Below are 26,682 nucleotides of genomic sequence, written 5' to 3'. Positions count from 1 at the left end.
CGGCAGTCCAACCCTTCAAATGAAAATGTTTGATAACACCACAAAACTCGATTTTCTCCATTTTCAGTCGCAGTCAACACACTGAACAATCCAGACAGCTATCAACAATGAACTGTACACTGTACATTGTTGAAATTCTTTATACAACCCTTGAAATAATCCAGCTTACCAACCATGAAGGCACAACAAAAATGTTCATTTCTTTCAATGAAATTTACCAGACATGTCAAACTGTCCTTGTATAAGGCCACACAGCTGACTAATTGACCCATTCTGGTCAAATTAGACCAGTAAGTCTGTAAATGCCCCAGCATATAATTTTTTTAACTAATTTCAAGATGTATTATAAAAAAAAAGTCATCAAAGGATGAATGAAACTACTACCGCTACATATCAGCTCACCAAATTCAGCCTCTACATAGCACAAATTTCATAATTAATGTCAAGAGATTTAGAAATTTTTTGCCACTAGAAATCATATTAGAAGGCAAACAAAAAGCAGTGGCTTCCTCACTATTGCCTCTTAAGCTCACTACCCCACCTGCACGGCTGTTCTGCCCCTGCCCCTGCCCCTGGCCCTCACCCTCCCTCCCATTTTTCCCATGCTACATCAACCTGAGGTCACTTTCTGGACAGCCCTGATAAATGTTCTTAGTAGTCATTTGCTGGTAATCCTAAGTTATCGCACCAATGTGTATCCAGTTTGTCAAGTTCCTTTTAAGAAGATCATGCGTGTCGTTAGACCTAGAGTTGTTGCTGCTGGCATTATTTGTTTTCTGGAATCCTGCTGCAAATATGGAGCAAAATATAACACTTTTTATAACAAAGTGGTCAGACTTGAAAAGTATTTATATTTTTCTCACCACTTTAAATTGTTACACTGAAATCAGTAACACAAATGAAGTAATCATAAAATATTTTCTGATGTTTATTTCTGTACAAAACAACTTTTCTGTCCATTAGTCAGCTATTGCTGACTAACACCTCAAATAAGACTTAGTGCATAAAAACACCTGCTCAGCGGCCTTGATCGTGTGTTCCACATCTCGCTACCTGCAATTCTATCATTACTGCAATCATGAAATCCTCCGACGGCGTGTTTTCTTCCTTCGCGCCCACCTCTTCGACTGAGATGTTGCCACAGCTCGCTGAGGACCTGAAAATTTTCAAAGTTCCATCTATGATTTGCGGACAGATGCTTCAGAAATGTGGTAAAAATTGATCTCAAACGAGCATATTTCCGTAGTCATCTTGAAGGGTCATAAAGATTTCATTAGTTCTTTTCGAACTCACGCGGGGACCTTAAAGACTGCTTGCCCTCTTCCGTTTTCTTCATACTTGCAGAATTTGAAGGTCAGTCCCAGACCTAATTTTCCTAAAGCAGTCTGGTGGTGATGGTGGGGGAGGCAGGGATGACCTACCTTTGAAGATTCGGAGCGTTTCGAGCATTGTTAATCGTAAGAAATTTGAGCATATTAAAATATTTGCTAGTAGCTGAATGCATTGTGTGCAAGTCTTGTGAGCATGGTATCGCTGGTTTGATTATCACTACTAGCAATTATATACATCAGTAATACTGTTCACTGTGTGGAAATTAAAAAGTATTTCATTTGCTATTTGATGTTAGGCATTTTTGTACCAAATTATAATTTATTTTGAACACTCATTTTGATGTGATAGATAATTAAAAATAAAACGATGTCATTTTTTATTAAAAAATTGGAGCTCGATGTCCATTAACATTTCCATTTCACAATAAATATAAAACTTACTACTAGGGGAACCATGCAAAACTTTTGCACTTTTATGATAATGACAGTATCTGGAATAAGTGTAGTCGCCGGGATGAGGGTAGTTGTGGGAATGAAGTGAAACCATTTTTAAAAATGAACTGAGCAATGTGAAATAATAATCACGAATTTATGATACATCCTTGCATATACATTTCCACGTGTCCAGAAATGCGTTTTGCATTTGGAATGCTTGTCACAGCTTGTACGATGGGGAGAGATCAGGGACTGACAACAGGGCAACATAACCTATAACTTTAACTTCACAAACATTTTCACTTACAGTAAGCATGTTACAGCACAGTAGCAATAGGTAACTCACAATTCAAAGTGACAGTGTTGAATGTGTTTGTCATTTTGAGAGTTATATTCATTTAGTAAAGTCAACTTATACGACAGGCAGATGGTTTGGTTTGGTTTGGTCGGTCTGGGGGATGGAACCAAACAGTGAGGTCATCGGTCCCATCGTATTAAGGAAGGATGGGAAAGGGAGTTGGCCTTGCCCTTTCAAAGGTACCATCCCAGCATTTGTCTGAAGCGATTTTGGGAAATCATGGAAAACCTAAATCAGGATGGCCGGACATGGGTTTGAACCATCGCCCTCCTGAATGTGAGTCCAGTGTGCTAACCACTGCGCTACCTCGCTTGGTCAGGCAGATGAAATGGACTACTGCAGTAGTCACAGTTAGTATCTATGACAATGCTGTATACAGATTATCCAGTAATGGGTACTTTAAGACAAATGAAACTGTATTTATAATAAGATAATACGAAAAGGAAGTCTCTTATTCATGATTAATTATCATAAATTATAGGTATGAATCTGGGCATCCGTGATGCACATTTGCCTATTGTAGTTAACACTTATGTTAAAAATTTTCCACAACTATTAAGTTTAAGTGCAAAATCAGTATGCAGTATCAATAGCCAGTTAAAAAACCTTTCTAACAATACATCATTAATCCCTGTACGTTTAGTATATGTAGAGAAAAAGGTATATTGAATTGAGAAATTAACTAGTGATAATCGAACAAACGACTTCACAATCACAAGACTTCTATTCACCTACTGCTGGAAGTGTTTTGTAGTTATAATGACTTGAAAATCTTCTAATTTTCAAAGAAGATTGTGTTGTACTGCTTTAGGAATTTGATGTTTGGGTGCTGACTTACAAATCCTGCAAGTATGAAAAAAAAATCAAAGAGGACCAGTCCACTTGTCAAATGATCTCAGCAAGCCTATGTATCTATGATAACACAATAGTAGTGTCGCGACATAATTAAACCACTGCCAAAGATCACAGAGTTCACTTTATTTAGTACTGATGCCCAAATGTGTTTAATTATGGATCTCCTCCTTTTCTGTCCTAGCTGTTCCTGTATTTTGAATTTCTGGGGCATCTGTACATTCTAGCATAGTAACGATCAGAACTCAATAAAACCAAAGTATGAAATTTTGTGCTTCTGTGATCCCAATGAAAGATCTGCGACAGCTCTCATGTTCCGTAAGACAGATTATGATGTTACAACCTGACCACTGTGCAGTTAAAAATAAATGGTTTGAGTTGCTGACTCATCTTAGATCAAAAGTGAACTAACAAAGTTTTTGTAACCTCTCCACATTACAAGATTAAATGTTAAGCACAGAAACACACCTCAGGTCACAGCCTAAGCCCATATAAACAACCATATGTGAAAACCCGCACTGTATACTCGAGAAATGTTCTGTACCGACACATATCACCTAGTGCATGTGGGCTTAGATTTGAGGGGAGCACAAACGATAGAAGTACTATGAAACCAAAATAGTAACTTTACTGTAAAATAAAAAACAGAGTACAGGAGGGCAATGATAATCCAGCACGCTCAGGGGTCTGTCAATGCTCGACTATCAAATGTGCTGGATTATCAAATGTGCTGGATTATCAAGGACATTTTAAAAAACTCATTTTACAAAAAAATGATATAAGCAAAACCTATTGTTTTCACTCAGAAAAACAAGTAATTATTATTTATTAATAAGAACTTGAGAGAGTATACAAAAAATTAAAAGCATGTACTACTTTTCTATAAAAACAAAATTCAATTAAAGAACACTGTACTGCTCTATTCAATCAGTTTAAGGCTCAAAGTTTCAGAAAAGTTCAATGTACGTAAACAATTTTTTATACACCAGTTATGAAATGAAATACCTACAATGGATATATACAAATAAGCACCACTGATTTGAAAAGATCCAGAACAAGACAATTAATAAAAATTGTTACCAATAAACTGGCGCAATTTAATTAGCATCATTGGTTTTAGGAAGAGCACAGATATCTCACGTTATCTAGGATGTGGAATACGTTGGACTGGTATCTAACAATGATGGCTTCTGAATCCTCAGGAACAATGCAGGAATGCTAAATTGTTTCTTGGATTTAACACTTGAAAAAAAAAAAAAACAGTAATGATGTGCCCATTCATAACGTCAGAAGCATTGTACTTTTGGCTGCTCTCACCATTTTTTATGAAAATCTTTAAGGATTCTGAAGCCCCAGGCCAAGACATGTGAATTGTAGGCATTTCTTCTTCATCACTCTCAGTTTCTGGTGCCTCCCGTGGGTTGAAAACATTTTGTAATATCACAAAATCAGTCAACTCTTCTTTGATGGCTAAATTTCTGTCAATGTTTATCTATTTGTCAACTACTTCCGTTGAAAATGCACGCAGTTGATCAGTGAATGCAAGATTTATCACTCGTGCAATTTAAGAGTGAATACTTGTCGACTAATAATTATTTACACTGCGTTCCACCTCGGCTCCTTTAACCAGCTTAGGCTATAGTTTTCTCCAGAGGCTGTGCAATGTAGTATTTTTAACATACGTCCAAGCAATTTCAGCTGGGAAAATAGCATCTTTGATGTTATAATTGCTTTGGAACTCTTTGACACTGCAATCTGAGCTTACCAGCTGTTGCACAAAAATACCACTGAATCAGCACTTGAGATTCTGTATGATCCCTCAGACCATTCCGGACTATTGGGTCTGGCGATTATCACAGAATTACTGTAATACCTAAAGTGAGGACTGTCTGCTTTTGGATATCCTTTCTCTTGCGCCCCACAAACTTGACATCAACCAGCGCATAATTTCACCTGCCACCCGTTATCAGCGTACTCCCGAAACCTTGACACCTTCACAAGCTCCACGTCAAATCACAACAAAACTTCAGCCACCTCCCCACTACCTGTTGTCTTTAATAATAGAAAACTTCTCTTTCTTTATTTACCACATCTTTCTTCTCCACACACTCCTCTTTTTCTTTCCAAAAGCTTGGTTCAGGACCCTCATTCGCATTTTGTCCGTGCCTCTCCCCCTCCCACAATCATCCTCATCTACTGCTCACCTCCTACAACTTAGTGCAGCGAAAAACAGTGTTCTGGATTTTTTAAGTGTACCATGATTTAAAAAGGAAGACTTCCAACTTTTACTTTAAATCTTCCAACCATACCAATAACCTGAAAATCATATATACAGGGTGGTCCACTGATCATGACTGGGCCAAATACCTCACGAAATAAGCATAAAACAAAAAAACTACAAAGAACGAAACTCATCCAGCTTGAAGGGGGAAACCAGATGGCACTATGATTGGCCCACTAGATGGTGCTGTCATAGGTCATCGGATATCAACTGCGTTTTTTAAATAGGAACCCCCATTTTTTATTACATATTCGTGTAGTACATAAAGAAATATGAATGTTTTAGTTAGACCACATTTTTCGCTTTGTGGTAGATGGCGCTGTAATAGTCACAAACATACGGCTCAGAATTTTAGATGAACAGTTGGTAATAGATAGGTTTTTTAAATTAAAATACACAACGTAGGTACATTTGAACATTTTATTTGGTTGTTCCAATGTGATACATGTACCTTTGTGAACTTATCATTTCTGAGAATGCATGCTGTTACAGTGTCATTACCTGTAAATACCACATTAACGCAATAAATGCTCAAAATGATGTCCATCAACCTCAATGCATTTGGCAGTACGTGTAACGACATTCCTCTCAACAGCAAGTAATTTTAATTTGCCTCCCGTAATGTTAGCACATGCATTGACGCATGTTGTCACGTATTGTCGGTGGATCACGATAGCGAATATTGTTCAACTTTACCCACAGAAAGAAATCCGGGGATGTCAGATCTGGTGAACGTGCACGCCATGGTGCTTCGACGACCAATCCACCTGTCATGAAATATGCTATTCAATACTGCTTCAACCACACGTGAGCTATGTGCCGGACATGCATGATGTTGGAAGCACATCGCCATTCTGTTATGCAGTGAAACATCTTGTAGTAACATCGGCAGAACATTATGTAGGAAATCAGCATAAACTGCACCATTTAGGTCACCATCGATAAAATGGGGGCCAATTATCCTTCCTCCCATAATGCCACACCATACATTAACCCGCCAAGGTCGCTGATGTTCCACTTGTCGCAGCCATCGTGGATTTTCTGTTGCCCATTAGTACGTATTATGCCAGTTTACGTTACCGCTGTTGGTGACTGTCGCTAAATAGAACACGTTCTCTTGTGTCCAGTGGCAGAACTGTACACGACATTCAAAGTTGTCACCACACAGTTACTGGTGCATAGAAATATGGTACGGGTGCAATCGATGTTGATGTAGCATTCTCAACACTGACATTTTTGAGATTCCAGATTCTCGCACAATTTGTCTGCTACTGATGTGCGGATTAGATGCGACAGCAACTAAAACACCTACTTGGACAATCATCATTTGTTACAGGTCGTGGTTGACGTTTCACATGTGGCTGAACACTTCCTGTTTCCTTAAATAATGCAACTATCTGGCGAACGGATGACACTTGGACGATGTCGTCCAGGATACCGAGCAGCATACATAGCACACGCCCGTTGGGGATTTTGATCACAATAGCCATACAGCAACACGATGTTGACCTTTTCCACAATTTGTAAATGGTCCATTTAACACGGGTAATGTATCATGAAGTAAATACTGTCCGCACTGGCGGAATGTTACGTGATACCATGTACTTATAGGTTTGTGACTATTACAGCGCCATCTACCACAAAGCGAAAAAAATGGTCCAACTAAAACATTCATATTTCTTTACGTACTACACGAATATGTAATAAAAAAATGGGGGTTCCTATTTAACATGACGGGGGACCCAAAAGTAACCGGAATCGTAATGCTGCACATCGTGTACTTGTAGTAGCAGGTTGCGCCGCCAGAGGGTTGTAGTAGGAGCTCTGCTGAGTCATTCTGCCACGCGGCGTCACCCAACAGTGAGAAGTGTGGTTTCTTTGGCAGTTCTTTGAGTGTGCATACAGTGCAGACGTGACACGAGGAAATGGCTAGCTCTTACAAACAAGGTGCGGCAGTGAAGTTTTGTTTCTTGCTCGGCAAGAACGCAGCACATACTGTTGATGATTCAGACAGCCTACAAAGACCTTGCTCTTAGTAAAACGCAAGTGTACGAATCGTTTTCTCGGTTTAAAAAGGGAGAAATGGTGGTTGAAGATTGGCCCCGTTCCGGTCGACCTTCAACTGCTCGAAGCGAAGACAATATCGACAAAATACGTGATCTCATCAGTGAAGATCGATGCAGGCCAATCGACCAACTCAAGAACTTGTCTGGGAGCTCAATTCAGTGCATCTTGACCATCGATTTGGGGATGCAAAGATTTGCAGCAAAATTCACACCAAAGCTTCTTACCAGAGATCAAAAGCTTCTTACCGGAGATCAAAGGGATCGTCGCATTCGAGCCTGTCTCGAAATGAAGGACGCGTTGAAAGATGATCCACATTTTTTCAACAAAATTGTTACAGGTGATGAGTCATGTTGCTATGGGTACGATCCAGAAAGTAAACAACAGTCATCACAATGGAAGTCACCTGGCTCACCTCGACCAAAAAAAGCTCGACAAGTGAAATCGAATGTGAAAACGATGTTGATCTGTTTTTTTGACGTCAAAGGGATCGTACACTCTGAATTTGTCCCTGAAAACCAGACAGTAAACCATCAATTCTATTTGGAGATTATGAAACGACTTCGCAGAAGTTTGTCGCGAAAACGTCCAGCTTTGTGGGATTCTGGCGTGTGGTTCCTGCATCACGACAACGCTGCCGCGCACACGGCTCTCAGTGTTCGCCAGTTTTTGGCCTCAATGAAGACGATTACCTTGACCCACGCTCCCTATTTGCTGGATTTAGCACCCTCGGACTTCTTCCTATTCCCGAGGATGAAATGAGACTTGAGGGGGAAGCGTTTTGCGGATGTGGAAGACTTAAAATGCAATGTCATGAAAGTGCTAACAGGTATCAAAGAGGACGAATTTAAAAGGTGCTTTGAACACTGGAATGAACGTTTGGAAAAGTGTATTAATGCTAATGGAGAGTACTTCAAAGGAGATTAAGGTTGTATTTGAAAACAATATAGTATATGCTTTCTAGAAAGAAATTCCGGTTATTTTTGGGCCTCCCCCTCGTATATATATATATTTTTTTTTACAAAACTATGCTCAAGACGAGCATTCCTTGGGTTTCAGGATTTTAGACAGATGACGTCGACATCATGCCACAATGTTGCGGCTGACAACCGGGCAGCCACCTTCAAATGAGTTATATACCAAATGTTGCCAAGTTTATGCCTGAGATTGGCGTGCATAGATCTCAGCTCCACTACCCCCTCTGTTGAATGTTGTTATCATCTCGGCCACGCAGGCAAACAGCAGAGTTCAAATTGAGAGGCAAAGGTGAAGAAGTTAACTGTTCATATGTAGATATGGCACTAGGAGTAAAATTTCGTCTTTGTCAAGAAATCAAAGAAATCAACTAGTCTCATGTATTATCCAGTCCAAAACCACCATTACAATTAATAAGAACTTCTGCCGAATGTGTTTCCAAAGAGTCTTTAATAGCTAAATCCCAGAATGTACTCATCATGTCCAAGCTTTTTGTGGCAGAATAACCTACTAAATTTCCTGTGGAAATAGAGGGCTCAGCTATGGCGGATTTACTGGGCTTTTCAAAAAATTCCGCAACATTCATAATTTCACACCAATGGTCTGTTGGAGCAAAATGTGGTTGGCATCCCTGCAAACGCCTGTGTTTACTGTATAACTGCCAGAAGTTTCATTGTTGTAGGTCTGTTAGTTACTGTTCACTGCTTTATTGAGTACAGCGTTGTGTCGCACAGTTTGCAAATTTCAAGATGGCAGAGTTAAGAGGACAACGTGTCTGCATGAAATTTTGCATAGAACTCAAGAAAACCTTTACAGAGACACAATAATGATGCAGGAAGCCTACAATGATATGTACTTAAGCCGTCCTCAGTCTTACCAATGGTTCACACAGTTTACAAATGGCCAGACGGAAATCTAAGATGGCCTTCGACATCTACCGACAGTGCTCACGTCTGGAACATCGACGAACTTGTGCGTGCCATTTGAAGACTGACTATCCGTGAGGTTGCAGAAGAATGTAACATTTGAGTTGGATCGTGCCATAAAATCCTGACAATGCATCTCAGAATGTATCGTGTTGCCACCTAGTTCGTCCCACGGCTCACGAGTCGAGACCAGAAATACCTTTTTCTTGCGATCTGTGAAGAGCTTTTAGATCGTGCAAATGAAAATGTAATGTTCTTTAAGAGAATCATAATTGGTGATGAGACATGGGTCTACAATTAGGGTGTTGAGACCAAGGTTCAAATTTCACAAGAGCTCGGGAAAGGTTCTCCACGACTAAAACAGCTTGTCAGGTCAGGTCAAATGTCAAAGCCGTGCTGACAGTTTTCTTTGACTTTGTAGGATTAGTTCATCATGCCACCTGTTAATCGGTGGTACTATCGGACGAGCTGGAATGCCCGCAAGAAAATGTGAGAAGGAAACGGCCTGAAATGTGGCGAGACAATTCGTGGCTTTTGTGTCGTGATAAAGCAGATGCACAATCGTCCCTGTTCGTGTGTGGCTGTTGCACAAAAAACGAAATCACTGTGCAGCCTCATCCTCCTCACTCTCTAGACCTGGTCCCTGGGGACTTTTTTTATTTCCAAAGTGTCCTCTGATGAAAGGACAAGATTTGCAACAATAGACGAGATAAATGTAAATCCACAAACGGTACTTCAGGCGGTCCAGGAAGAGGAAGTGCAAACAGTGTTGAAAGCGGAGATCAATTGTGGAGCGAGTATTTCCGAAGAGACAATGCACAATAAGTAAAAGTATGCGCAGAAAAAGGATTTTTCTGAACAGACCTCGTACGTCAATTGTGTTCCGCATACATTTTACGCATTCTGCCTGTGGTCTGGATAGTGTGTGGTTTGTCACACTGGCATGCAATTCACCTGAAGAAGGTTGCTCGGTTGGCAGCCAAAATATCGTGCCAGGATGTTGCTGTCGTCTGGCCGCAATCCTGACACCTCACAGAATACGCTAGAATGCTTTGACAATACTCTCAGCTGGATAGCAGCATTGTTCTGCTGCTGAGCCACCGTCACTCATCAGGAAGATGTGATAAAATGAAAATTATGGACCTTTTTACTACCAAAAGTAATGGCAAAGTAGAGAATAATCTTATTTGAACATATCTACAGAATGAATGAGATCAGGCTAACCCAGATCATGTATTTCTTGTCAGAAAAGTCAACAACAGTACAGATTACAGAAGTAGGCAAAGAACTGCAGTGCGATGAACAAATTGGGAATATGAAAATAAATGTGTATGTCAATAAAAGTTATATAAAAAACAAAAATGGATGGAAGCTGGTAGATGTGATGTACAACAATTTCAGAAAAAATAGAGGATTTATTGATGAGAAAGAGTGTCACAAACTGAGCAAGTGAGTAACGTGTCGGTGCACCTCTGGCACTTATGGAAGCATATATTCAGCTGGGCAATGACCGACAGAGGTTTTGATGTCCTCCTGAGGGATCTCGTGCCAAATTCTGTCCAACTGGCATGTTAGATTTTCAACATCCTGAGATGGGTTGAGGGTCCTGCCTGCAATTTTCCGAACATTCTCATTTGGGAAAAGATCTGGCAACCTTGCCGGCCACGGTAGGGTTCAGAAAGCACGGAGACCGGCAGTAAAAACTCTCATTGTGGGCAGGTGAGCATTATCTTGCTGAAATGTAAGGCCCGGGTGGCTTGTCGTGAAGGGTAACAACGGGGCACAGAATATCACAGACGTGCTGCTGTGCTGTATGAGTCTCACAGATGGCAACCAAAGCGGTCCTGCTATGAAAAGAAATAGCACCCCAAACCATTACTCCTGGTTGTCAGACCATATCACAGGCAACAGTCAGGTCGGTATCCATTAGCGTCCAGGACATCTGCAGAGACACCTTCAGCCTGTAATCTCACCGAATGGAATAGAATTGCCTTCAGTGACGAGTCCTGCTTCGGAACTGAGCCTCGACGATCGGTGAAGGTGTACCAGGGACACTGTGGCCGGCAGTGGGTTACCGACCTGAATGTGACCGCCAGTTTTTTTATTAGTGCGCTGGGGCAAGCAAACTGACTTTCACTTTTTTTTTGGAGGGGAAGGGGGGGAGCAGGGGCGGGGGGGGGGGGGGGTGGGGGGGGGAGACAAACAAACCTACATTACTGGCCATTAAAATTGCTACACCACAAAGATGACGTCCTACAGACGCGAAATCTAACTGACAGGAAGAAGATGCTGAGATATGCAAATGATTAGCTTTTCAGAGCATTCACACAAGGTTGGCGCCAGTGGCGACACCTACAATGTGCTGACATGAGGAGAGTTTCCAACCAATTTCTCATACACAGACAGCAGTTGACCGGCGTTGCCTGGTGAAACGTTGTTGGGATGCCTCGTGTAAGGAGGAGAAATGTGTACCATCACATTTGCAACTTTGACAAAGGTTGGATTGTATTCTATCGCGATTGTGGTTTATCGTATCGCGACATTGCTACTCGCGTTGGTCGAGATCCGATGACTGTTAGCAGAATATGGAATCGGTGGGTTCAGGAGGGTAATACGCAATGCCATGCTGGATCCCATCGGCCTCGTATCACTAGAAGTCGAGATGACAGGCATCTTATCCGCATGGCTGTAACAGATCATGCAGCCACATCTCGATCCCTGAGTCACATCTCGATCCCTGAGTCAACAGATAGGGACGTTTGCAAGACAACAACCATCTGCACAAACAGTTCGACGACATTTGCAGCAGCATGGACTATCAGCTCGGAGACTGTGGCTGCGGTTGCCCTCGACGCTGCATCACAGACAGGAGCACCTGCGATGGTGTACTTGACGACGAACCTGGGGGCACAAATGGAAAAACATCTTTTTTTCGGATGAATCCAGGTCCTGTTTACAGCATCATGACGGTCACATCATTGTTTAGCGACATCGAGGTGAACGCACATTGGAAGCGTGTATTCGTCATCGCCATAACTGGTGTATCACCCGACGTGATGGTATGGTGTGCCATTGGTTACATGTCTCGGTCACCTCATGTTCGTACTGATGGCACTTTGAACAGTGGACGTTACATTTCAGATGTGTTACGGCCCATGGCTATACTCTTCATTCGATCCCTGCGAAACCCTACATTTCAGCAGGATAATGCACGACTGCACGTTGCAGGTCCTTTCTGGATACATAAAATGTTCGACTGCTGCCCTGGCCAGCACATTCTCCAGATCTCTCACCAATTGAAAACGTCTGGTCAATGGTGGCCGAGCAACTGGCTCGTCACAATACGCCACTCACTACTCCACCAAAATTGTGTGAAAATGTAATCACATGTCAGTTCTAGTATAATATATTTGTCCAATGAATACCCGTTTATTACCTGCATTTCTTCTTGGTGTAGCAGTTTTAATGTCCAGTAGTGTATTCACTGATTTCCTCTAACATGAATGTAAATTAGGCACAGATCTTTCAGTGAAGCTGTTAAGCACACAGCAGGGTGGGAAGGGGTGTTAGGCAGTCAGTGCTATGTGTCCCCCCCCCCCCCTTTCCCTCATCAGTCTTCTGATTGGTTTGATGTGGCCCACCATGAATTCCTCTCCTTTTGTTCTATAAAGAGAAGCAATTCAATAATGTTAAAAATTAAATATGAGCCTAAGTTTATAGGTCCAGCTTCATGGAAAGAATTTTGTTCTTTTAATTTCGAAAAAGAAACATAGTGGAACTTTGCTCCGAGACCAGTCACAAACTGGGGCTCAGATCTCCTCTAAGTTGCAGTATCGAGCGGTCACAGATAAACCTATTGTTGTTGTTGTTATTTATTATAACTATTATCATTATTTTTGATTATTCCATTTTAAAAGAGCGTCTGGACTTGAGCAGTCACAATGTTTTCTTCTTCCTTCGCTCATCCCAAATTATCTTCATAAGCTCACTGTGTTCTCTCTTGTGCTCTTCCAATTTATTTTATGTCCTTTTTTGTGTTCTTTATGATGTTTCTGAACTGTTCTTGATTGTTATGTTGTTTTTTGTGACTCAGTTCTTTAATGCCTTCTTCTGTTTCAATGATTGATTTTATTTTGTTTTTTCTAGTATTTGCTATCTCAAAAACTTGCTCTGTGAGCCTGTTCTTGTTCACCCTGCTGATCTGTCCATAAAATTTCAACCTTCTCTTCCTAAAGGTATCAATTACGGTTTCTCTCTTGATTGTCTCTTTATCCCAATTCTTTCATGAAAAACTTGTCTGAATATTTTCCTTAGAATTTTCCTTTCTCTTATTAATGTATGACCATGAATCACTGTGGTTTCTGCAGCGTGGAGTGCTTCCGGTAGAACTATTGTGCTGCAGTGCCTTAGTTTTGCACTGAGAGAAAAATATATTTTTTTTTATTATTACGATTCCAAATGAGATAATATGCTTTTTACAATGGGAAGATTCTTTCTTTATTGTCTATTGTGTTCAGGCTGGATGGTTGGATAATCTCTCCCAGACATCTGAAGCACGTGTCTTATCACTTTTCTGTACTGGGTTGTAGTGGGGAGATTCTCTGCAAGTCTGCTTCTTGATTTTTCTGGTATGAAATTTGTAGACCAGTTTTCTACAAGATTTCATGAAGTTTTTCCATTGCAAGTTTGGTTGCTTCTCTATCACTGCTTAGAATGCCGACATCATCCACAAAAGCCAGAAGCTTCACATTGATTCTCTGCTCTTTTTAGCCGTGAGTTGAATTCCCTTTATTTTATTTTCCCATGTCCTCACAATTTTTTCCACAACTGTGTTTAAAGACATTTCTCCCATGAATTTAACACTGGAGTTTGTACCAGTTAATGTCTATTGGACAACTGACCTGCTTTTCCTGTCACCCTTGAATTCCTCTAAAGTATGGAATAAAACTTTTTAAACTTGACAAAAGTTCACAGTATTTCTACACCTTATTTGCAAAATTATCTTTAGGTTGCATATCAGTTCTATACATGATTGACCTTTGTGTGATCCTGCCTGATACTCTCCTAGTAATGGGTCTGTCTGTTCTTTAATGGACTTAACAGGGTTTGTGAAAGAATTTTTATACTACAGGAAGCAATGAAATTTGCCTGTGATTATTTGGATTGGTTTTATCTCCTTGTTTGTGAAGAGGATTAATTAATGCACATTTCCATTCTGGAGGTACAATTCTTTTTCCCAAATGTTTCATATACTTTTGTGACTTCCCTTTGTGAGATTACTGCCATCCAATTGCCATATTTCTGCTATTATTCCATCTTTTCCGGGATACTAGTTGTTTTTCATAGAGTTGATAATTTCCCCTCCTTCCTTAAGAGGTGGTGGTTTTGGATCAGGACTGGGGAGAGGGGGATGGGGGGGGGGGAGATTTTTCAAAATCTAGTTGTTGTATAGAGGGTTCACAATTGAGAATTGAGTGAAAATAGTTGGGTAAAGTTTGACAGTTATTTCTCGTTCTCGGTTTCCAGTGATTGGTCAAACTGATGAAAGCACAGATTAGGTAGTTGATACTGTATTATGTCTTCTCTGATAATTTTGTGTTTCTCGTGTTCTATGTATTTTGGTCTCTTGGTTAATTTCTTTAAGCCCATTTGTATCATATCTATGCCATTTTTCTTGAGTTTTGTTGCTACCGAAACTTTTCCAGGCTTGTATTTTTCTCTTATATTCCTTGATCACAGGCACTGTTCCACCAATTGTATCTTCTCTTTGTTGGGACTTTGCCTAATCTCATACTGCTTTTCATTAATTCTGCAAGTTCCTTCAAATTATTGGTATTTGATTGCCTAACTTCCTAAACTTTGGTTGAGTTTCAGGTATTCTAGATCAATCCTGAATATTTTGTTCATTTTTTTGCTTTTTTTCTGTTATGTTGAAATCTAATCTTCATTTGCAGCAGAGATGATGACCTGACTCAAAAAATCCCTTCCTTATTTGTACGTTGAGTATTTCTTTGGTGTGCATATTAGATATAGCAAAATGGTCTATCCGACATTTGTCTAAAATCGAGTTTTGTGATTTCCATATTGTAAGTTTGTTTTCAGGTTTAAGAAATGTGATTTTAGGGTCAAAATATTTGCAGAATTTTACTAGCCTATACATTTTTTATTTGTTCTCTTCTGAACCGTGTGAATTCCTGGTTTTACCCCGAATTTTCTCTCTTTGCCGATGTGGCCATTGAAATAGAATTTTCTCATGATGTTTACGGGTTTTATTTGTGGTTGCCTCCAGTAGTTCCCAGATGCCATTATTGCCCGTGGGTCTTTTTTTATTGCAGTCACTTGTGGCATGTGCATTTAACATGGTTACGCCTTGATTCCAGATTTTACTGAGATTATGGAGATTCTTTCTGATGTTGAGTGGAAGTTTATTACTGAATCTACAATGGATTTGTGCACAATAAAAGCTGTATCAAAGTTATTATTATTATTCTACAAACACTGTACACTGGATCTTAATGGAAAAAAGAAAAACGTAAGTCCTTTGAAGAACAAGAAAGCATTTGAAACTTCCTGGCAGAATAGAACTGTGTGCCGGACCAAGACTCGAAATTTGTACCTTTGCCATTCGTGAACAAGTGCTCTACCAACTGAGTTACCCAAGCATGACTTGTGACCTGACCCCACAGCTTACTGGCAGAAGTAAACCTGTGAGGATGGGACACGAGTCATGCTTGATTAGCTCAGTTGGTAGCGCACTTGCCTGCGAAAGGCAATTGTACAGAAATCAAGTCTCAGTTTGGCACATAGTTTTAAGATGCCAAGAAGTTTCGTATTAGCACACGCTCCACTGCAGAACAAAAATGTCTTGCTACAAGGCATTTACTTAGTTTCCTTTTAGACTCCAAAAATTTTACAAACAATTCCCAAAAGCGGTTTTCCCCTCCACATTTCTTGAAGCAAATTCTTTTGCGACATACACTAAGATTACCTTTTCCAGCCCTGTCTTGCTGAACACTTATTAGGAGTGGCTGGGTGAGACGCGACAGTGTCACTGTTGATCTGAGGAAAGTTTTAAGTCGTCACAAGGCGCCAAATGACCTCTCAAAGAACTCTGGAACTAGTGCAACTATAGAAATGTTTCTTGGACGAGACATCAGATGCCGTCATGAAATCCCCCAATATTTCATCGGTGCAACTGACATATATCTTCAGGTAGGAAGAACATATTGCTGAGCTTATGACTGAAGTCTCCTATTTATGCCAATCTAAGTAATAAAATGCGTAGGCACAAAGATGCCAAATGTGGTGGCTAACAGTGAAGGTAAGACTGAGTTTTCAAGGTGCATGTGGGTTCTGCCTTTATGGACACCTTCATTAAGGAAAATGGTGCACCTCAGCGTCATCTTCTTTGCTATCACCTTTAACCCTATAATGGCCTGCCTCTCACCGGGCATATTCGGCTCCCTTTCTGTAGATGATTTTTGCCATTTATTGCAGTTCTTCACGGACCTGTCTCACTGAGTGGCGTCTTCAGCGCTGTCTCGATCGTCTTCACTCCTGGGGCTATGCCAATGACTTTCGCTTTTCCACTGACAAAACTGTCTGTATGAATTTCTGGTGGCGCAAGTGGTTTCTCCCACCATCTCTACATCTTGGGCCTGTTGCTCTTCCATTTTTTGACGCTACGAAATTCCTGGGGCTCACGCTATATAGGAAACTGTCTTGGTCGTCCCGTGTCTCTTACCTGGCAGCCCACTGTATGCAGTCCCTCAATGCCCTACGTGTTGTCAATAGTACAACTTGGGGTGCCGATCAAACCACCATCCTCCATTTGTACCGGTTCTTTGTCCGTTCGAAACTCGACTATGGGTGCTTTGTTTATGCATCTGCACGCCCATCCCTTTTACGCCATCTCAACACTGTCCATCATCGTGGCAATCATTTGGCCACGGGTGCCTGTAACACCAGCCCGGTTGAGAGTCTGTATGCTGAAGCTGCTGAACTGCCGCTGTCCTACCGCTGTGACTTTCTCGTCAGCAGGTACGCATGCCATTTGTCTGCCACGCGTGGCCACCCTTCCTACACCTCCTTCTTTGACAACTCCTTAGATCGTCAGTATGGGGCTCATCCCTCTTCTCTGTTACCTCCTGGAGCCTACTTTTGCCACTCGCTACAGTGGCTTAACTTCACGCTACCTGCAACTTTTGCTGTGGGTGTGAACCCTTTACCATCTTGGCTTCGTGAAGCGGCCCGTGTTAACTTCGGCATTCATTTGCCTCCTAAGGACACTACTCCAGCCTCGGTCTATCGCCTTCAGTTTCACGACCTTCGCACAGAACTTAGCGCTAGTACCTTTGTATACACTGATGGCTCACGGACTGACCGTGAGGTTGGGTGTGCATTCGTCACTGTGACCCGTGTCTTTCAATATCGGCTTCCGGTCCACTTCTTGGTATTGCTGAGCTTTTGACTTTGTATCAGGCCGTGGAGTACATCCGGTGACACAGCCTTCCCAATTGCGTCCTCTGCTTAGACTCAGTCAAGCCCTCCAAAGTCTCTGTGTTCTGTACACTGCTCACCGCTCAGTGCAGTGCATCCAGGAAAACTGTCAGTTGCTCACTCTTGGTGGCGCCAATGTCACGTTTCTGTGGGTCCCCAATCATGTCGGTCTGCCAGGAAACGAGGCTGCTGACGCTGATGCCGAGGCTGCAGTCCTCCTACCTCATCCCGCAAGTACCTCTATTCCCTCTGACGATCTCTGCATCGCCATCTGTCAGGAAGTGGTGTCCCTTTGGCATCGCCTATGGTCCACCCTTCACAGGAATAAGCTTTGGCTTATTACGCCTCTCCTGGCACCCTGGATGACCTCCTCTCGGCCCTCCCACCGGGAGGAGATTATTTTAACTTGGCTGCGTATTGGGCACTGCCTTTTTAGCCACCGTCATTTGCTCACACGCGTTGTTTAGGTGTCTCCTATTCTGTGCATTGGGACTGACATATAGTCGTTTCCCTTGTCTCTGTGTTTGTGTTCTATAGTTTTGACTTGGGCACGTACGAGGGCTATCCACAAAGTACACTACGTTTTGGAATTAAAAATAAAGTATTGGAAATTTTTTTTATTATATACAGATGAAAGCCACACTTAAATACTACTTTTCTACACAGTTGCCATTTAAATTAAGGCACTTATCGTAGCGATGGACGAGCTCGGAAATTCCTTCATCGTAAAATTCGGCCGCCTGCACCTTCGACCACGTGGTTACCCCTTCTCGAAGCTGTGTGTCGTCATCAAAATGCTGCATAGCCAACCACTTCTTCATTGCTGGGAATAAGTGGAAGTCGCTCGGTGCCAGGTCGGGACTGTACGGCGGATGAGGAAACGACTCCCACTTAAAAGACTCGAGAACTTCACGAGTGGCATTTGCCATGTGGGCCCGGGCGTTGTCGTGAATCGGCAAGATCTTTGAGCCCGACTTTCCCCTGCGCTTGTTTTGTATTGCTCTTGTGAGGTTGTGCAGAGTTTGGCAATACCTTTGAGAGTTTATTGTAGTGCCTCTTTCCAGGATATCCACAAAAATCACACCTTTTCTGTCCCAAAAGAGGTAACCACGTGGTTGAAGGCGCAGGTGGCCGAATTTTACGCCGATGGTATTTCCGAGCTCGTCCATCGCTAAGATAAGTGCCTTAATTTAAATGGCAACTATGTAGAAAAGTAGTATTTAAGTGTGGCTTTCATCTGTATATAATAAAAAAAATGTCCACTACTTTATTTATTTTTAATTCCAAAATGTAATGTACTTTGTGGATAGCCCTCGTATAACCTCAGTTGTTTTTTGTGCCCTAAAACGGAACAAAACAGAACAGTGAAGATTTCCCGATCAGTAGCGTGAAGGGCACCTGTGCCAAATGTCAGATGATGAACTGAGAGCTCTAGCACACATACAAAACCTATCATTCATACAGTGCTCAGCTATCAGCTGTCCCGGTGCCCTCTATCAGAAGCCGCATGTCAAAATACGTGTCCACCTCGTTGTGTGACCATTCTCATCACTGTCATCCAAATATTTAAGTATCCACAAAAGCATTATCCCTTGTACGACAAATAGTTCCTCCTTGTGATCACTGAGACTTTAGTATTGCCAGAGCTGGATCCCGTGCAGTCCTAATTTCGAACCCTGTTTCTCCATTCATAAAATTGCCAAGCTGCAAATTTCCACCACTTCCTTCAATATGCTGTCCCATTACAAAGTCGACAATGAAAGAACTTTGGCGTCACTAATATTCGACACATCTGTCTTCCGAGATGAGACAAATTTGTCCGATGTAGGACTTCCTGCAGCTACAAGGAATCTTATAAACACAAGGCCTTCTCAAACCGAGACTGTCCTCCACTGAGCCTAGAAGAGATCTCAGTTTTGTTGGTGGAGGGAAGATGCATTCAACTTTGTTTTCTTCAGTAATTTTCCTATTTTCAAAGAAACACTGCTGACACATGACAAGAAGGCCATGCCTCTTTGTTCTTCTCTTTCTTCTAGTTCCTCACATTGTCTAACATACATCAGGTTTAAGGCACAACAAATCTCTCATTCGGAATATCCATTTTGCAGGAGTACAGTACGGATGCGGCATAGCTTGTGGGACAAGCTGTCTGAATCTGATACGGCTCTCGCTCTGTGGACCGACGTCCTCGATATGCCACTTCTTTCCAAAGGATGGTGACAGCTCGTGGCTGATAACTAGAAGTTTTTGTGTACTGATTTATGGTACACATCATGATCCGAGGTACGGTCCCCTTACCTACAAACCAACACATTCACAAACAGTAGTTCAACATTTTTCTTCATCTCCGTTGTAAACTGAGAATATAGAGAATTTAGATGTTGTGCAAATATATCCAGCCATGCAGTGCCAGTACCAGAGTACAAAAGTGCCATTCACATATCGCCACAAGCATGTAGGTTTTAACTCTGCCAACTGAATTTTTCACTCCTTGAAGCACTGAATTTGGCACCTTCACACCTGTGTGTTACCTACTAAGGCTGGTACAGAGAGGAGGCTGCATTAGCTCAGCAGTGTGTCTGTCACACTCGAAGACATTGGTCAGCTGAAACACTGTGGGGACTTCACGACAACATCTGACATCTTACCCGAGAATCACTTCTACGACTAACATGTCGGGAAAGACTCAGTCACACAGCACAGAAATTGTAACAGCACAGAAATTGTAATCAGAATGACAAGGTAAATAATTCCCCAAAACAAGTTCTTTAAGATGTATTCCACAGACGATACATTAACATTATACAGTCCTACATCAGTTGTAATGTTTCACAGGATTTCAAGTCGTGCACAAAGCCTGTACACGTTAGAGTCTGCTGTGTGTGTACTCTGAGCAACTCTTCCAAATGTCATGAAGATGGAGGATTTGTATGGGAGGACACAACAAATCTCTCTTCAAGATGCAACAGTCAGTTTGGGTCCCCTTCGTTGGACCTTACAATAAATCTTATTTAGAAAGAGGTCTGGCATTTTAAACACATTTTTTTAACATCCAATCAGGAGACAATTCTCTGGGAATAAACAATGTTTCTGTGTTTTAATCACACTTGTATTTTTCTTGACCACAAAATATTTGGGTCTTTCAGACTTCGATTCTCAGAATGATCTTCGACTTTCTCTAACAGCGTATCAAATATTTCTGCATTATTAAGATTAGCAAGAGCTGCTTTTAGAATGTCTACAGAATGTTCTCATCCAATTTCTCATGGCCAGCCAATATTTGATTTCTTAGTTGCTCAGTGCACTTTCCATTCAACTCGTGAAACTGATTGTGACCGATTCTAGATTTTTCCTGATCAGGCAGCAGGTACTGCATGACCAGGGTGATCAAATGTATCCTATCTTCACTTTGCTGAATATGTGCAACTGAATCTTGATGAAAAAGATTCGTCTTATCCTTTTTGAACTTCTCCCTAACTTTTTTTCCTTACTTCTATCTTTCCGTGGTCTTCTGTCGCTTACTATGTGGATAGACCTAATACTGCCACAGCATAGAACACTGTCGCTCTTTTGTTTGTAACGTAGCCACAGATAAGACACTAACTACTCCAATTTACCCCAGTATCCATTTGTTTTTTAATCTTACGATAATACAGGACACATTATATTTCAAGTAATAAGCCAATTTAATGTTATCTGTTAGATAGTACCATTCAAGGATGGGACAGTTTGTCTGCTGTCAACCAACACACTAATTGCTTATTTGCATAATTTTTATCACTGTCTCTGCCCATAGATCTTTTACACCTCTAAGTTAACTTAAGGGAGAGGGACAGAAACCATATCTTGCCCCCACCCACAAACTTCCAAGGGGGGGGGGGGGGGGGGTTGCATCACTGCTCCATCTCCACCCTCTTCTCAATTAGCACTGTAAACAGACCACACCCATTGATGGAGGTAAAGATCACAACCGAGATCAAGAACATCAATGTCAATGTGTTTCACATGTGCACATGGTAAAACAAGTTTGTGATTTTACTAAACAGGGAAATCATTTTGAGCATATTTTATAAGCAGTGTGTGTGGAGTTATGAAATAAAGTACATACGATACACACACACACACACACACACACACACACACACACACACACACAGGAACAGCATGGCGAGAAGGTGGGAGTACTGAGAAAAGAAGAAATACAAAACGAGAACACGAGATGAAGTTCTGTGTGATACCAGAACACAATCATGAACAGTAAATAAGTGACAGCTTCAAACAGGAAAGATAGTTCTTCAAGAATATTTTGCAGCTACGGGCCCAGCACAAAAAAGGTTGTTTACTTCTCTTTGGTGACGTCCTCGTAGAAACGGCTGCAACTGTGTGGCGGGAATCAGGGGTCGCCGATACCTGCGGCTGCGGTTGTGGCACACCAGACTGTTTCGGCAGACTGAACAGTTTCGGCACGCTGAAAGGTTTCCTGAGCGCAGCCCGTATGTGGCCGAGGCGATGCCGCATGAGGTGCTCCAACCGGTCGAATGCCTCACCACAGTCTCCGCAGGTGTGCTGTGCCCTCAGTGTCCAGACAGGTTTCGGTTTGAGTTTCACCTGTTTCGCTTCCCGCAACTCACGCCAGATTGTGGTACGGCCTGTGTGTGTGAGGGTGTGCATCTGCATCTGGCCCTCAGTAGGGAACCATTGGCTGCAATACCCGCACTGGAAGCTCTTTGTCGGCACACGTGACACATCCGTTATCTCCACACATTCGTCGTCGGTGTCCCTGTCGGGGGCAGCTCCGTCATTCTCGGAAATTTGCACCAATTCATCACTCCCTGTCAGGTTGTAGAGCTCTCCGCTATCGACACTGGTCGTGGGCTCTCGTGCGATTCTGTAAAAGGAAGTTGAAAAGGTGTATCTTAAATTTTGTTCAGTGTCTCAATTTTGTAAATTTATGAGGATAGGTCACTAAATAAGTTGCAAAACAGGATAGAGGTAGTAATATTCGATGTAACTTCGTGGAATTTATTTCACTTTTCCACATATTCACCCTGGACATTCATTCGGACACATATCCCATCTCTTTATAGTTGGTAGAGTGCTTGCCCACAAAATACAAAGATCCTGGGTTCGAGTCCCAGTGCGTTAATCTGCAACAGAGTTTCGTATCGTCGTACACTCCACTGCAGAGTCAAAATTCATCCTGGAAACCGCTCTTCACAAGACCTCAATAGCTGGCAGCAATGAAGACTTTTAGTTGTTGTCACAGCCAATGTGTCTGGGCATGACATCTATTATGATAAGTTAGTTGGCTGCCAAGCCCCTGCCAAGTCTTCCATTGTAAGGCAACACTATTAGTCATCAAATACTCAATACAGCTGACAACATTAATGATTAGTTGGTTGAAAACTCAAAAGATGGTAAAGATTTCACTATTCAGTTGAATTACACTACAGACAGCTAAGATGATGCACAGCTAGCTTGTTACGTGCCGTGTATATGTGACAACAAATTTCATGAAGAACTTCTTTTCTGCAGGAAAATAACTCTTGGAACAAAATCAACAGACCTCCTTGGAATACTTTGTTCTTTTATGGGAGAAAACAACATCAACTGGGAAAACTGTGTATGTGTGTTTACAGATGGAGGTTGTAGTATGGCTGGCTGCAAACTCTGATTCTCATGTTATTGGAGCACACAGTTTATTCATCGAGAGAAACTGGCATCGAAAAGCACGAGTCCTGTCCTTTGTGTGGTTTTGCAATCAGTTACCAAAGTGATGAACTTCACATAAGTCGAGATGTTTTCAACAAACGTGAGTTGATGTGGGGACTGAGCACATTTTCCCAATTTGTTACAGTAACTCTTACTGGCTTTCACACGGTAATGTCTTGCAAACGGTGTACGAACTCGGGAATGAACTTTTTACTATTGAGTTCCACGAAGTTTGCAAACTGTGTTTTGAGCTGGTGAATCTTCCTGATACTGTTGAAAAACTCTGTTCACTGAGTGTATCCAGGGTGTATACGTGGACAAGGAAAAAAACCTTCCCCGATTTTTCCCAGTTAAAAAATACACCTTTTCCCCGAGTGAAAATACTTTCTTTTTCCTGTGTGTTAGTGACAGTATACTGCCCGAGCTATAAAACTTGTTAATCCTCTGAATGGTTAACGTTTTACACGTCATTGGCATAGAACTTCCCGCTGCCCCTTAAAAAAAGGCCTCTGAAAGATCTTTGATGATGTGCAGCTACATGTACACTGCATACTTTCGTATTACGATACGCTGCTTGTTTTCGTATTACGAAAGTGTAAATTCGAATTCCACAAAACACAGCACGTTAGTTTCCAAACCATTGAAATCGAGATTGCGATGTCCTTTTGTAACTCAGACTGTTCTGCAAATACGCCTATCTGGCAGCTCGGGCATACCAGAAAAATTTTTTGCGGTTAGCATCTGGCTCGAAGTAGCTGGAGAAGGTACTGCTCCTACGTGACTGAAATGTGCTCGCGCACGATCCCACTGGCAACTGCTCAGACGAACCTAATGTAAACAGTTGTGACGTCACGCTCATTAGAGGCAGCTCGTTGTTACGACATATTGCAGTCTTCATCATAAGGCCTTCAACACATTACCCTGTTGGCAGACGCTTGTGTGGGCAAGGTGTTTTGTTGTTGTAAATGGCGCATTTCCTATGCAACTAAAGTTTTATTTTGGTATTTTTCTCTCGTTTATGTTTTATTGCTGCAGTATTATTCTGTAGTAGTGGGATACAGTATTTCCCAGATGAAAAAATTCCCAGGCTTTTCCCGGATTCCCCGGGGAGTATACACCCTGGTACCCCTTAATGATACCACCATTCTGCAACTGTCACACAAAATGTCAGCCCTAGGAAAGAAACTGCTGTTGTGGAAGAAAAAGTTGGATGATAAGGATATAAGTTATATTCCCCCTGCTCTTAAAAAGGTTTTAGAAGACAATAACTTCCAGCTGAAAGAAGAATTGAAGTTTGTGTTTGTGGATTACTTAATTTAGCTCAGTGATTAATTTCTGAAATATTTTCCAGAAGAAGTTGATCAAACCAACTGGATCTGAGATCCTTCATAACAGAACTTCACTCTTACCACTGAAGAACAGCAGCAATTTATTGATGTGTCTTCAGAATCCACACTAAAATCCAAGTTTGCTTCTACATCACTGCTGGAGTTTTGGCACACAGTGCAGTAGGAGTATCCACAGGTACAAGGCCGTACAAGTTTTGATACCTTTTGCAATGTCCTACTTATGTAGGGTAGATTTTTCAGCACTGGCAGCCATCAATATAAAATACAAACTTTCACTGAATGTGGACAAAGAGACGGGAGTTGCAGTTTCCATTCTTGTGCCGAGATTGGACGGACTGATGATAATGAAGAAATCTGAACCTTCTCATTGATTTCTTTGCAAGATGAAATAACCTATTAATTTGATTAAAATGTGTTATGTCAACAGTTAACAAAGAAAGAACAACTCTCCCTCAACTTATGTTTAGCCCACACTTCGAGTTGGAAGTCTTGTGCGAAAGGAATGACGTCTGTTCATATTCAGGTCAAGGGAGGTGTGGGTCCAAAAAGTTTGAGTCAGAGTACAGTCAGTACCGTCAAATGTGGTGAAGCTGACCGCTGGGGTTGAAGTTGACTGAAAAGTTCAAAATACATTTTATATTAAATAACTACATGTTGGCAATGAAAATTCCTTTATTTTAATCTTCGTTGATCCATTATGGAACATGGGACGACGGATGGCATGAACTTCTTGATGCAATGATTTACCAACAGCTGTATGATTTGTAGAAGTTTATTTTATTTTATGAACTTCTATGTGCTACCAGTTTCGGCATTACATTGATGCCATCTTCAGGCCCCACTCGACATAGTCGTAAAATCGCTATACACGGAAGGAGCCATATAACTGGATCTGTGAATCAATCGTCCTTTATTTTAGTTTACTTAATGTCCAAAAGTTCTTAATTCACGCAATGGCAAACTGTACAGTATTCTGAACTTCCAAATGAATACTAATTGTTTTCAGGAGGAAAAATTCAGAGCATCTAAAGGCCGGTTAAATCCTTATTTAAAAAAAAGGTCAAAATCTGTTTTTTCGAAGCGTAGGGGGAAAAAGTGAGACTCTGGTCATAGAAAGTATAAACTATTGGAAGAACATAACATTGCCATGCTTGGTAAGGGTTATGAGCCCAATGCTGATGACAAGTGGCATCTTTTATAATATACTTCCTGCAAAATCATATTCTGTGAAGGGAGGAAAATGCCATGGAGATTAAAGCAGAGAAAGGATATGGCACTATTGTGTAGACAAAACAGTCATGGAAGTGAAAAGTTTATGTCACTATTAATGCACAGGTATTTTCGAAACATGAAAACTCTATTTTGTACTTCAAAGTACAAAAACTTTCTCAGGTGCTTAAATGCCGTGAAGAGTGTTACAAGACAGAAAAATTTACTTATTATTGACCTATGCCCAGTACATCCCAAGGAAAAACAATTTCCGAGAAATGTAAACATTGTGTATCTTCCCCTGAACTGCACAAGTCATCTGCAGTCTCTGGACCAGCACATAATACGCTCTGTTAAAGGGAGTATGTACAACCTATACCTACAGTGTTAAATATGCAATACTCATGACCCATTATCTCAGAACCTTTGACAGATAGAGATCTGAAATTTTTGGGAGTATAGTTTCACTCCTTTTCACATTACTGATCCAGAATCATAATATACAGACAAATAATTAGCTGGTTATCATTTTTTTAAATTTATGTTCAACTGTCTAAAAATCCACTTTTGCATCTGTAAGTAAAAAACCATTATAGGTAGAAATGTTTTTGTGGTTCAGGAGCAGCAGTATACTAGGAGGTAACAGTGTAAAATTAGATAAATGTATCTGTCATAGTTCCTGAGATAATGG

The 26,682-nt window shown here is 41.3% G+C and overlaps 1 protein-coding gene across 3 annotated transcripts in view; it reads right to left on the bottom strand.

Moving 5' to 3' along the window:
* Positions 1–831: 831 nt before the first annotated feature.
* The window catches only part of LOC124720142, a 200,771-nt gene continuing 174,920 nt past the window's right edge, over positions 832–26,682 (bottom strand). For 2 of the 3 annotated variants that reach the window (XM_047245443.1, XM_047245444.1), the window contains 2 exons: positions 22,065–22,609; positions 832–1,156 (listed from right to left, as the gene is read on the bottom strand). In XM_047245443.1, coding sequence (XP_047101399.1) covers positions 1,077–1,156; positions 22,065–22,609 — 625 coding nt within the window. In that variant the 3' untranslated portion in view covers positions 832–1,076. The remainder of the gene's footprint in view (positions 1,157–22,064; positions 22,610–26,682) is intronic. The other variant, XM_047245445.1, reaches the window with a different exon arrangement.

The sequence above is a fragment of the Schistocerca piceifrons genome, chromosome 11 (assembly GCF_021461385.2).
Source record: "Schistocerca piceifrons isolate TAMUIC-IGC-003096 chromosome 11, iqSchPice1.1, whole genome shotgun sequence".
Lineage (NCBI taxonomy): Eukaryota > Metazoa > Arthropoda > Insecta > Orthoptera > Acrididae > Schistocerca > Schistocerca piceifrons.
The sequence above is the reverse complement of the archived record's forward strand: the minus strand, read 5'-3'. Positions and strand labels throughout refer to the sequence as shown.